Raw genomic sequence first — 14,037 nt, forward strand, 5'->3', positions numbered from 1 at the left:
TCGCACTCTTGTGATGGATATTGTAGATTTACTTGACCAAATTAAGGAAACAATAGAATTGGTGTCCACTCCTGTAAAGTAATGGTTAGCATGTCTGACTGTGAAATGAGCAGGTCTGAGTTCAAATGCTGGTTGGAACAAATTACCTGGTTGAGTTTTTCTCTGTGGTTTTTCTCTCAGATCATTAAGAGTGAATGCTGGGTAACTTTCTGTGCTAAACTTTGTAATCATTCGCTGGCATTATCACGTCATTTCAGTCAGATGCTAGATAACCATAGTGATTGATAAAGCATCGTAAAATAACCGATTAAAAAAGTAGAATTGGTCACACCAGAAATGTTTTTGCGCATGTGACAGGAGATTATCAGCTTGACATAGTCCACACAACAAATAGTGCTCATGTAGAGGTTTACTAGAACTTACTGAGTTTCTTTTTATAACTGTATAAATATCAAGGATTTAGAAAATAAATGTAATTATTCAGAGACACGATTCTTTCATTTTCATGAGTTCTTTCCTGAACACAGTGTATCCAGGTACATGGATAAAAAGTCTGCATTTTACTATATCTTTGAGTATGCCATTCTTTATCCTGTCGTTATAATTATTTATTATAGTACATAATATCATCATTGCTATGATATAAAGTAGATATTGTTTCTGTTGTTAAGATAACAGCTTGTGTTTTTCTGTTACAGAGCCCAATGGGCATGGCCACAGGGTAAGATAGTGGTAACTATTCACCCAGAACACCAACTTCTCAGGAAATACTGTGCATAATCAGAAATAGCTACATTTTAACCTCATTGTGCTTCAAGAATTTAAAGAAATCCTTTCCAGTTTTCTCTTTAGTTACAAAAGGTGTAATTTAATGAGTTGTCACCATTTATAAATAATTCTCATCTGAGTAATACTGATTGCACTGAACATACTATTAAAAATCCCCTTACATATTTTCTGTGTTTTAACAAATTAAAATTTTTTAAAGTAATAACTGTAGTAAGCATCCTTCACATTAGCCTTGTGGTTTATGTTATCATGCCTGAGACTAGCACTACGAAATGAGTGCTGGTTCGAATGCTCATGGGAAAGGAATTTTCTCATTAAATTTCGGCCAGTGTATGGAACCAGTGCACACCCGGTACTGTGATGAAGTTTGGGGAGCTACGCAAAATCTGATTTAGAAAACCAGTTATAATGGTTGGGTGGATCATTGTGCTGACCTATGTTCCCCCATACTTGTTGTTGATCATTCACCTCTGCTAAGACATGTGGACTTGAGGCCAGCAGTTGCCTGGTTAGCTTTGGCCCTTCATGGGCTGTTGTGTCATGTGCGGGAAATATAGTAAACAAGTCACTCCAGCAGAATTTGTCATGATTTTTTTTTTTTGTTGAACATCAAAACAGGAAGGTGTTCAGAAAAAACTGGATACATGATTCAGGTGCAACTTTTGTGTCAGTAATATACAGAAGTCTATTTTTTTTCTCCAGTTTCATCTAATTATTTTGTGGATAATAGTAATTATGTATATAAGAAAATCCTAATTCGTATTCTTTTAAATTTTCTTCACAATTATCTGTTATATGAATGCCACAAGTTAATTCTTTGTTTGCTGTAACATAATAATACTCATTTTAATAGATTCGGTTTGTCAAAACAAGATAAAGTTTGTTTATATTCGTATTTTAGTTTTAAGACAGCACATTGCTCAAATGATTCATTTGACAAAACGGACAACATACGTCATTTTTTTTTTTTTTTCATAAATAGCATGTCCATTTACATTTCATTATTTCTGTTTAGTGAAGTATGAAGTAACATCATTATGTTTAATTCTCATAAGAAGTGACTTAAATTTTTGTTTTCCGAGTAAAGCTTTCAACATGCTTACTACATGGTTCCATATATGAAGGTGGATCGGAAAGTAACGCACAATATATTTTTTTTCTCCATTGGTATTGTGGCTGGGATGTTGACATTTCACTGAGACATACAGTTTCATTACAGACAAAATTTGTTTTGCATGTGCAGCTCTAGAGATAGAAGCGTGAATTACGCAACAAAGATGGCGCGCATGTTACTGTCGTCAACTTGTGAAGAGCAGCGAAGTGTTGTGCGATTTTTGTGAGCTAAAGGACATAACCAGAGTGAAATTCACAGAGACTTGTGTGGCATGTATGGGGAAGACTGTATGGACCGTAGTAACATCTCCAGGTGGTGAGCATTCTTTGCAGACAGCCATGAGAACCTTTGTGATTCACCACATTACAGGTGGCTGGTAACATCTGCAACCCAGAGGAATGTAACAGGCATTGAGGTGGCAATTTTGAACGACTGGCGAATCCAACTGCGAACCTTATCTCAGCAGTTCAACATTTCATACAGTGTGGTGTATGATATCATGCATGACACATTGAAATTTCAAAAAGTTAGTGCCCACTGGGTGCCTAAGAACCTGACAGACGACCACAAGGGCCAGCGAATGGTGACATGCTTGGACTATTTAAGGCATTATGCTGCAGAAGAGCATGGCTTTCTGAAAGGAATTGTCACTGGTGATGAGTCCTGGGCATACCACTACACGCTCGAAACAAAGCAGAGCTCAATGGAGTGGAAACGTGCTGCTTCCCTAATAAAGAAAAAATTCAAAGTGACGCGATCTGATAAAGTGCTTGTGACAGTGTTCTGGGATATGTATGGTGGTTTGTTGGTGGACTTTGCTAAACACAGGATCACTGTAAATGCTGCAGCCTACATTCAAATGTTGATAAAGTTGCGTCATGCTCTTTGTGACAAACACCATAACAGTAATGCTGACGATGTCAAACTTCTTCATGACAATGCTCACCCCCATGTTGCGGCTTCTGTTTGTGAGAAAATCAACACATTTGGTTGGGAGATGCTCCAGCATCCATCATACAGTCCAGACCTTGCACCATTGGACTTTCATCTGTTTGGTCCCATGAAGAAATTCCTGGCTGCCATCGCTTTGCAACCGATGCAGAAGTGCAGTCACCTGTTTGCAGATGGTTATGCTCCAATCGAACGGACTTCTATGAACAGGGTATACTGAAACTGGTACCACGATGGGAGAAATGTGTTGAGAAACTTGGCGCCTATGTAGAAAAGTAGCTAAAAGATGTGAGTTCATTTGCGTATTTTTTATTTTTGTTTACCTATTAAACTTTTTTTTTTAATTATTGTGCATTTCTTTCCAATCCACCTTCGTATTAATTGACGTTGTTACTAGTATTTTGGCGTAGAGAAACATTGATGTAGTCATAAATAATTTAGCTAGTGTTAACACACAATTTTATTCTTTTGTATATTAACAGTTTGATGAAATCTTTTCATGCTCATTTCATACCAATCGATTTATCCATGCATTTTTATGAAATTAAAAAAATAACTGAATTATTTTAAAGTCCTCACATTAAAAGTGATATAATTGCTTGAAAATAGCTCTTGTGATAGTTTTATATACGAAATTGCGTGAAAAATAAATATTGACATTGAGCATGTGTCAGAGGGAGGAAGAACTGTTTATTGTTGCATACATCTCAAGTGTGATTAGTGAACTATGTTACAGTACTAGTCAGTGATGTATGCAATGAAGGGGAAAAGGAACTGGCCACCCTACCCCATTATTTCCTGGCTTTGTTGCCTCATGAGTGCCTTATCAGTGTCATTTATGAGGTTCCAACCAGTCTTCAGATTGCTGACTAAACTTACAAAACTTTAGGGTGAAGTAGTTTTCAGCATCATGGTAAAAAAAAAAAAAGTGTTTTCGAAAATTCTGCCTGTAACTGTACAGTGTTTGCAAACACTTGGATGAATTTTCAATACATACCTTACTTACTTACTTACAAATGGCTTTTAAGGAACCCGAAGGTTCATTGCCGCCCTCACATAAGCCCGCCATCGGTCCCTATCCTGTGCAAGATTAATCCAGTCTCTATCATCATATCCCACCTCCCTCAAATCCATTTTAATATTATCCTCCCATCTACGTCTCGGCCTCCCTAAAGGTCTTTTTCCCTCCGGTCTCCCAACTAACACTCTATATGCATTTCTGGATTCGCCCATACGTGCTACATGCCCTGCCCATCTCAAACGTCTGGATTTAATGTTCCTAATTATGTCAGGTGAAGAATACAATGCGTGCAGTTCTGCGTTGTGTAACTTTCTCCTTTCTCCTGTAACTTCATCCCGCTTAGCCCCAAATATTTTCCTAAGTACCTTATTCTCAAACACCCTTAACCTATGTTCCTCTCTCAAAGTGAGAGTCCAAGTTTCACAACCATACAGAAGAACTGGTAATATAACTGTTTTATAAATTCTAACTTTCAGATTTTTGGACAGCAGACTGGATGATAAGAGCTTCTCAACCAATAATAACACGCATTTCCCATATTTATTCTGCGTTTAATTTCCTCCCGAGTGTCATTTATATTTGTTACTGTTGCTCCAAGATATTTGAATTTTTCCACCTCTTCGGAGGATAAATCTCCAATTTTTATAGTTCCATTTCGTACAATATTCTGGTCACGAGACATAATCATATACTTTGTCTTTTCGGGATTTACTTCCAAACCGATCGCTTTACTTGCTTCAAGTAAAATTTCCGTGTTTTCCCTAATCGTTTGTGTATTTTCTCCTAACACATTCACGTCATCCGCATAGACAAGAAGCTGATGTAACCCGTTCAATTCCAAACCCTGCCTGTTATCCTGAACTTTCCTAATGGCATATTCTAAAGCGAAGTTAAAAAGTAAAGGAGATAGTGCATCTCCCTGCTTTAGCCCACAGTGAATTGGAAAAGCATCAGATAGAAACTGACCTATACGGACTCTGCTGTATGTTTCACTGAGACACATTTTAATTAATCGAACTAGTTTCTTGGGAATACCAAATTCAATAAGAATATCATATAATACTTCCCTCTTAACCGAGTCATATGCCTTTTTGAAGTCTATGAATAACTGATGTACTGTACCCTTATACTCCCATTTTTTCTCCATTATCTGTCGAATACAAAAAATCTGATCAATAGTCTATCTATTACGCTGAAAACCGCACTGATGATCCCCAATAATTTCATCTACGTACGGAGTTAATCTTCTCAAAAGAATATTGGACAAAATTTTGTACGACGTCAACAAAAGTGATATTCCTCGAAAGTTACCACAGTTGGTTTTGTCCCCCTTTTTAAAAATAGGTACAATTATGGACTCCTTCCATTGTTCTGGTACAATTTCCTTTTCCCAAATAGCAAGTACAAGTTTATAAATTTCGCTATATAATGCACTTCCATCCTCTTGTATTAATTCTGCTGGAATTTGATCAATACCTGGAGACTTGTACTTTTTCAGATTTTCTATCGCAATTTCGACTTCTGAAAGCATGGGTTCGGGTATAAATGGCTCAGCAGTTTGTATTTCAATTTCGTCCCGATCATTTCTATTTGGCCTATGTACATTTAGTAGTTGCGCAAAATAGTTTTTCCATCTGTTTAGGATTGATGGAGAGTCTGCAAGCAAGTCACCACTCTCATCCTTGATCACGTTTACCCTTGGCTGATATCCGTTCTTAAATTCCTTTATACCCTTATATAAATCTCGAATGTTTTTATTCTTACTATTTGTTTCTACCTCATTCAGTTTTTCCTTCAAGTAACCTCTCTTTTTATTCCTAAGTGTACGACTTGCTTCCCGTCTTTCATTGAAATAATTATCTCTCTTCTCCTCAACTGGATCCTGTAAGAATTTCAATTTTGCCCGTTTCCTTCTTTCTACTACCATGCAACAATCTTCATCAAACCACTGTTTCTTTTTCTTAGTTTCATAATAACCTACTCTGCTCAGCTGCAATTTTTATACTACCTCTGATATTTTCCCACACGCTATTAACATCTAATTCTTTCTCAACTTCGTCGGAATTTTCTAAAGTGGCAAACCTATTCGAAATTTCGACCTGATAATTTTGCTTAGCTTCCTCGTCCTTTAATTTCAAAATATTGAATTTAGTAATATAAACTTGTTGCTCTACTCGTTTGGCTACTGATAATCTTTCTCTTAATTCTTCAATCACCAAATAATGGTCAGAATTACAGTCTGCACCCCTGAAAGTTCGAATATCTACTATACTAGTATGTCTCCGTTTATCTATCAAGATGTGATCTATTTGGTTGTGTGTCAATCCATCTGGAGAAGTCCAAGTATATTTATGTATATCCTTATGGGGGAATGTTGTACTTTTGACAATTAAATTTTTCGATGTGGCAAAGTTGACTAATCTAATTCCATTGTCACTACTAGTTGCGTGTAGGCTCTCTTTTCCAATAGTTGGTCTAAAAATATCCTCCTGTCCTACTTTAGCGTTGAAATCCCCCAATAAAATTTTCATGTGATATCTAGGTAACTGATCAAAAGTATGTTTCAATTCCTCATAGAAGCTATCCTTTATATGGTCGTCTTTCTCTTCTGTAGGGGCGTGAGCATACCAGATAATAATAATTATATATGCAAACACATGTATGAAATTTCAGAATTTCTCCTCGGCAAATAACTGTAAAATGCATACAATTGAGACTTTTTCCCCTATAGTTCTGCATGCACTGTCATGAGATAAGAGCAGGGTAGGCAAGTGCAAGTTGAGAACCTTGTGTTTTCCTCCAGTTGTGGCTATTATTTAATATTGGTGTAAGAATGGAGAAATAAATTTGGAAGAAGGCATTGTGGCTGATTTATTTGACGCAACTTTACATAAAATAGTGTCTTAATTTACTATTGCATAAAATGTATCGCTACATGTCTCACATCCACCTTCAGAGTGTAAATTAAAATAGCTTTATAATAAGACTTTATCAGACATTTATACACCATTACACAATGGAAACTATTCAGTAGGAGATAGGAATGGATTTCATAACCGTTCTGGATATTATGGTGAGGAGAGAATTGGTATCCATTCACTACCGAATGAGCTAACTCAATTTAGGCTTCTATGTGTAACTTTATAAATTAGCATTTTAAGTCGTTCAGATTAGCCTGGCATAATGAGCCCAACAAAGTAGGCGACCAGAGAGGTCTTACCCTGATGATGGAACCTGTACGTACAGAGAGGTCTATGACATTCTCTGTGGCACTCAGCAGTAAGCGAGCCTGGCATCAGCACTTGTCATTCCCGGTAAATGGGGTCTGCTACAGTTGCTAGAGTCAGCTATTAAAATTACGGTATTCATATTGTTTACTAACCTTGACTACAGAAGGTGTTGAAAATGATGTTCCTCTGCTGCAACACATTCCTCACATCTCCAAAGGAAATTGGCATTTACACGTGCAAGTTCGTCTTCTGTAATTCTCTCTATTTCTCGTACAGACTGTCTTTTAACTCATGGATTGTATGTGAATTGTATTTGTATATTTTATTTTTTAGATTTCCCCATAAATAAAAATCACAGTCTGACAAATCAGGGGACCTAGAGGGCCATAATCCTCTACTAATAACCCTGTCCTCGAATATTTCGCTTATCAAATTCAATGTTTCGGCTGCAGTATGAGTAGTTGCTGAATCTTGCTGAAAATAAGCACTGTGACACTCAATATCGGTTAATTGTTCAAAAAATGGATTGAGTATTGTGTTCTGTATTTGCACCATTGATTGTATCATAAAAAAAATTAGGGTCTGTAATCCTGTGTGCAGTTATAGCTCACCATATGCCAACCTTCTTATCATGTAAAGGAGTTTCATGAATGAGATGAGGATTTTCTGTACTCCGGTATCTATTGTGTTACTTTATAACATGGGCATGTAAGTGAAACTATGCTTCATCTGTGAAAATAATTACTGTAGGATCGACAACGCCATCTGCAACACTTTGTAAAACCCAGTTACAAAAATGTACATGACTCACATTATCTCTAGGCTATAATTCATGCACTATTGTCACTCTGTAGGGCTTAAATTTAAGAATTTTTAGTGACTCTAAATATTGTGGTTTTCGAAACACTCGTTTCTTGTGAGAGATGTTGGAGAGATTTTCGAGGAGAATTTTCTAACCTTCCTCCTATCTCATCGAGTTTTTCCTCAGGTAACTACACTTGGGTTTCTCTTTCCACGTTTGTTCAGAACTGACTCCGTTTCTCTAAACTTTTTTACGAGGTTTAATATAGTCGTCCTATGTGGAATGGTAACACCAGGAAATTGCGTTGCAAAACATCATCGCACTGTTCCACAATTCTTTGTTATCAAGTAACACTCGACAAGATAAATCTTTTATTGTAATGTGAACTTTTGTGGTGCCATATTAAGCCACAATCTTCAGTCTTCAACTAAGACATACGTCAACAGAGCTCATAGGCAATTGAACAGCAACTATTAGTTACAATGTGACCATGTGCTGTGTCCTTGAAGACAGGGACAGAGAGAGAAAGACTGTAGTGTGTGACTGTAGGAGACCTCATTCACCGGGAATGACAAGCACTGTTGTTGGTCCCCCTTGCTGCCAAGTGCCGTAGAGAATGTCATAGACCGCTCTGTAATTCTGAAATGTTGAAATGTCAAGTTTCAGAACATGGTGGATTACCCAGAAATCTAATTCTAATAGCACTTTCATAGTTTAAATTACCATTTAGGTTCTTAGACATTTTTATCTTCTATAATACAGAACAAGTGCTAACTATTGATCGCCAAAACTGATTGTGAGAAATCTACTTTGTTGTCATGTTCCCAGTTCTCAATCAAGTGTTCTCGTGTAGCAGTGGAAGAAGTGCTCTGAATTCCGAATGATTAAATGCTAATAAATAATAATAATTAAGTATTTATTTCTCATTATATTATTTTATTGTAACTTTACCACGCATTTGTAGTGGTAATGAAACAAATATTCGTGCTGAATACTTTAGATGAAAACGAAAATGCGTTAAAATTGTATAAATAAAAGGAGTCTCATTAAAAACTTAAAAAAAATACCAGAAGAGGGAGATTTTTTTATTTCACTATTTTAGAGATTTTTACCTTTCTCTTTGAATAATTTATTATTTGCAGTAAATCAGATGTATTCACTGTAATTAAAAACATATTTTTTTCATTCTTATGTATCAAACTAGATACAAAGGTCTTCAAGTCTAGTCTTCGCTTTTATTAACAGGGTACTCATATTGTTCATGCAGCTATTGTCAGAATTCCAAATCTCTGAAAATGTTTGTAACCTACCCATGACAAGCCTATAAAACTATTTTACTTTAATCTGATTAATATTCTATAAAATAAATAGATTTTGAATAATCAGTACCAGAAAACTTTAATGTACCTACTTAATAATTATGACAAATGTAATTTTATTAAATTAAAAATCACTTCTGAAGATCTATCATAGTGATATAATTGCAACCAATGTATTGTGTGAATGGTTGGAGAGATTTTTATGCAGATTTAGAATTCATGCTTTCCGTAGAACACTATGACAGGTATTTTGCAGAAAGCTAGAAATACAACACCATGGCTTTTGTGAAATTAATGACAAGTTGCATTAATGATCAGATTATCCGCAATTTATATTTAATACTCTTATATGTAAAACATTTTGAGAACTTTTAGATTATTTTCCCAATAATTTGTGAGAAAGTATATATTGTTAATTAATAGTGACAGTCTAGAAACTATCAGTCAAATAATTATGTGTATGTATATTGAATTTTAGATGTTAGTATTTATACATGTAATGAATATGTTCCGGAAAACTTTGTACCTCTGCTAAATGCATAATATATGATTAACAGAACTGTATGTTTAAAAATATAACATGTAGAGATATAAGCAGTTTTGTGACAAACAGAGTAATAAAAAGTTTTGATTGTATTTCCTTGCTTTTACTTTATTATTTGCCACTATAGACCTCCATGCTCACTGTGGAAACCCAGTAAGTTATGTATTGTCCATTTGACTCTGATGAAAGTGAATTTGGTGTGCTATTAAGCTAAAAAATGAAAAATTCTTGCTTTACACATTGTCAACCTAGGCTCAAATTGCAGCGAGACCAAGAGAAATGTTTGGTGGACAAAGGAAATTTGAGGACAGGTTTTGTCAGTTACAATGAAATTTTCCATAGCACAAGTAATGTGAAGTTAAAAGTAAAAACAGTTTTCTGTATATTTAACTTGATATTGATTTACTTTATAACACTTCCATCATTTAAAATGTGATAAAAATTTAAAATCTTAAAACATGATTGTGTTGGAATATATGTATGGCATATTTAAGGTATATTAACTTTTTTTTTTATTTATATATACCGGTATATGTTAACAATATGAAGTTTTAGAATTTTCAGGTTTTGAACTTTTATCATTTTTAAAAAGTTCTCTGTATTTCGCGTTTGTTAATATACTTAGTTCTGTATTTAGTTCTTCTGCAATTATATATGTGTTAAAATTTAGCTGCCACTGTAGTTGAGACTACAAACTTAGTGAAGTGATGTTCAGTACTCAGTCAAGAATGTTTCACTCTCACAGGAATTGGATATTTTCTTTACATCAGTCGTTTATTGCATGAAGAAATTTACATTAAATTAGATTGGATTGAATTATATTTCGGGATATGGAGTTGTAAAGTATCATGTATGTCAGCCGTTTGGGTTTTTGTAATCTTACACTGAAATTAAAGCACTTAAAACATTGATAAAAATAAAACTTAAAAATAATTGATTAAATGGCAAACTTACTACGAGTTAATTATGTAAACATGTGCGCCTTACAGTCTTTTCTCACAAAAAGGATACCAGTAATAAGTAATTCAGTGATATTTAACATTGCTATTCCAATTCTGTTTTTTGGACGAGTTGGAGAACATTGTTTTTTTTTGGTGTAGCTCTTTTTCTTTTGGGAAGTACAGACATAGCATCAAAAGCAGAAATAATAGTAATAATAATAATAATTATTATTATTATTATTATTATTATTATTTTAAAATAATAGTAGAAATCACTACTGTGTGGTTCAAGAGACACTGAGGACCACGGCACATAGCGTCGAAACGGGCCGTCTGTCGAAGGTATATACCTTTTTTAATAATTTTAACACTTTTAACGTATGACAAAGTAAATTTTATGTTTTTAACAAAGTGTTAACGAGAACTTTAATCAATGAACTACTGCAAACTCCTCTTATCTTTTTAAAGCAACACAATCTTTCTTACTTTGGTTACAAAGATGATATCAACAAAGAATTCTCGTTTGAACATCATGTATTAACTCAACATTAAAGAGTGAAAAGAGTGACAATTTTTCCTGACCATCAGTATTTCTCGAACTATTTTTTTTTTTATCTTCATGACCGAAAATGATCTTTCTGTTAAGGAACTTGGCACTAATATTCTTCACATAATTTTAAATAGGCTGTAAGTTCCGAGAAAAGAAAATCTTATTCTTGAAATACCTACCTATATATATTTATGATGGAGATAATGATTTTGAATTCTCTTAAGAACGTAAATGATTTTCTAGAAATGTGTATTTCTGACTGATTTAGTGACTTGCTGGAGAAAGAACTAAGAAAGAGACTAGTGAAGTGCTTTGTGTGGACTGTAGCATTGTATTGGGCAGAAACATGGACATTACGATGAAATGAAGTGAAGAGAATAGAAGCATTTGAAATGTGGATATGGAGAAGAATGGAGTGTGTGAAATGGTCAGACAGAATAAGAAATGAAGCTGTGTTGGAAAGAGTGCATGAAGAAAAAATGATGCTGAAACTGATCAAAAAGAGGAAAAGGAATTGGTTGGGTCACTGGTTGAGAAGAAACTGCCTACTCAAGGATGCACTGGAAGGAATGGTGAATGGAAGAAGAGTTTGGGGCAGAAGAATATATTAGATGATAGACGACATTAAGATATATGGATCATATGCAGATACAAAGAGGAAGGCATAAAATAGGAAAGACTGGAGAATGCTGGGTTTGCAGTGAAAGACCTGCCCTTGGGCAGAACACTATGAATGAATGAATGAGTGACTTGAATAAACATAGATTTTTTTTTAAGTCTGTTTGATCCAAAACAATTGAAAAAGTCTGAAGTTGGTTTTCAAACTCAGAACCATGGATCATATGTTTGACACATTAGAATGTACAAGAATAAAACATGTCGTCTTTTCTTTTTCTGGCATGTGAAATCTTCACATCAGATAGAGCTAGAGACCACTAAGACACAAAAAATCTTAATCTTGGAATATCCTTGTATATTCATGATGAAGATAATTCTGAAATCTCTAAAAGTGTAAGCAATTTCTTCTAGAAACCAGTATGTGTGACTAGTGTATTGACTTAAACATACATTACTTTTCATTCAATTTTCATCTGTAACATGCACTCTCCCCACTACATTAATAATGTTACAACATAGCTTTATTGTGATATATTTAAAAGAAACGAAACTGTATGATAACATAATAATCACATGAATCCAAGTAATCTTAATTGTATTTTTTGCCATTCGTAATTTTGGTAAGAGTTGCTGTAATGTTGAATTATAAATATTGCTTTGTGAACACTTTTTTCTCTCGTTAGATTTCCAGATTCACTCTTATTTTTTTGGTTAATTTGTCGTTAAATTTTGTTATTTTCTTTGTTTTTTTCAACGTTTCTTTGCTGCTGTTTTTACCAGGGTTACTGGATGAATTTAATTTCCATGATTATCGAATACTTCTATCAAATGAATGGATACAAGTGCTATAAAACTTGTGAAAGAAATTACTTGTAAGGAGCGAAATGCTCAACTCACTAACTATAATTGAACTACGCAAAAGTTATGCTTATTAAAATTTATTAAATAAGTATATAATAAATTTCAATCTTAAGACATATCAACTTGCAAATGTTTATTTGCTATTTAATAACAACATATGAACGTTTTCGCCGTTTAGGGCATCTTCAGATATAACAAAAAACATGTAATCTGGACCTATAATAGTAAATTATGCAAATGACAAGGAGTAGAGAACAATATATGTAATACAAGAGATTCATGAGCTTTATGTAAATTATGACATAATACAGGATGAATATTGAGATGATATTTGGATTTTAAAATTAAACTGGACGAACATTTTTACATATAGCTCATGTTACAATTAATTATACAATGATTAAAATTTGTCAATGATGTTAAAATTTAAAATTTATAATGATGATAATAAAATGTTTTAGAGTAATCATAGCTGAGAATTGTCATAAGTTGTTGTAACTTACGACAATTCTCAGCTATGATTACTCTAAAACATTTTATTATCATCATTATAAATTTTAAATTTTAACATCATTGACAAATTTTAATCATTGTATAATTAATTGTAACATGAGCTATATGTAAAAATGTTCGTCCAGTTTAATTTTAAAATCCAAATATCATCTCAATATTCATCCTGTATTATGTCATAATTTACATAAAGCTCATGAATCTCTTGTATTACATATATTGTTCTCTACTCCTTGTCATTTGCATAATTTACTATTATAGATCCAGATTACATGTTTTTTGTTATATCTGAAGATGCCCTAAACGGCGAAAACGTTCATATGTTGTTATTAAATAGCAAATAAACATTTGCAAGTTGATATGTCTTAAGATTGAAATTTATTATATACTTACTTAATAATTTACCAGGCACATTGATATATAAAATGAATTGTAAAAAAAAAAAAAAAAATTATTAAAATTTGTTTCAGAGTTACACAGTCTCTTATCTCCCCAAAAATAAACAGCAAACTGTTTGACAGTCACAATTCACATTACTTTATCTCGACTTTTGACGACAAGACAAAGTCAAAATAGCTATTGATTTTTAGTCAAAAACCCGAATTAATAAGAAAGTCGTAACACAGTATTTTTTTTACTAAAGAGTGTAATAGTTGATTAATAGCGAAAATTATACTTTTGTAATCTATCAAGTGGCTAGATTTTAATTTTTGTTATTTGTTGTATAGTTGTGTGACATGGTAAATGTTGAAACAGTGATTATACCAGTAACTAATTATAAGAATGC

The 14,037-nt window shown here is 33.7% G+C and overlaps 1 protein-coding gene across 7 annotated transcripts in view; it reads left to right on the forward strand.

The window, feature by feature from the left end:
- The window catches only part of LOC138701658 (protein bric-a-brac 2-like), a 150,272-nt gene that overhangs the window by 84,505 nt on the left and 51,730 nt on the right, over positions 1 to 14,037 (forward strand). Inside the window, exon 6 of one of the 7 annotated variants that reach the window (XM_069828783.1) lies at positions 699 to 9,862. The exons of the other annotated variants lie outside the window; for them this stretch is intronic. Coding sequence (XP_069684884.1) covers positions 699 to 725 — 27 coding nt within the window. The 3' untranslated portion in view covers positions 726 to 9,862. Of the gene's footprint in view, positions 1 to 698; positions 9,863 to 14,037 lie in introns of those variants that run through there. 7 annotated transcript variants of the gene reach the window in all.

This window comes from Periplaneta americana, chromosome 6 (genome assembly GCF_040183065.1).
Source record: "Periplaneta americana isolate PAMFEO1 chromosome 6, P.americana_PAMFEO1_priV1, whole genome shotgun sequence".
NCBI classification, from domain to species: domain Eukaryota; kingdom Metazoa; phylum Arthropoda; class Insecta; order Blattodea; family Blattidae; genus Periplaneta; species Periplaneta americana.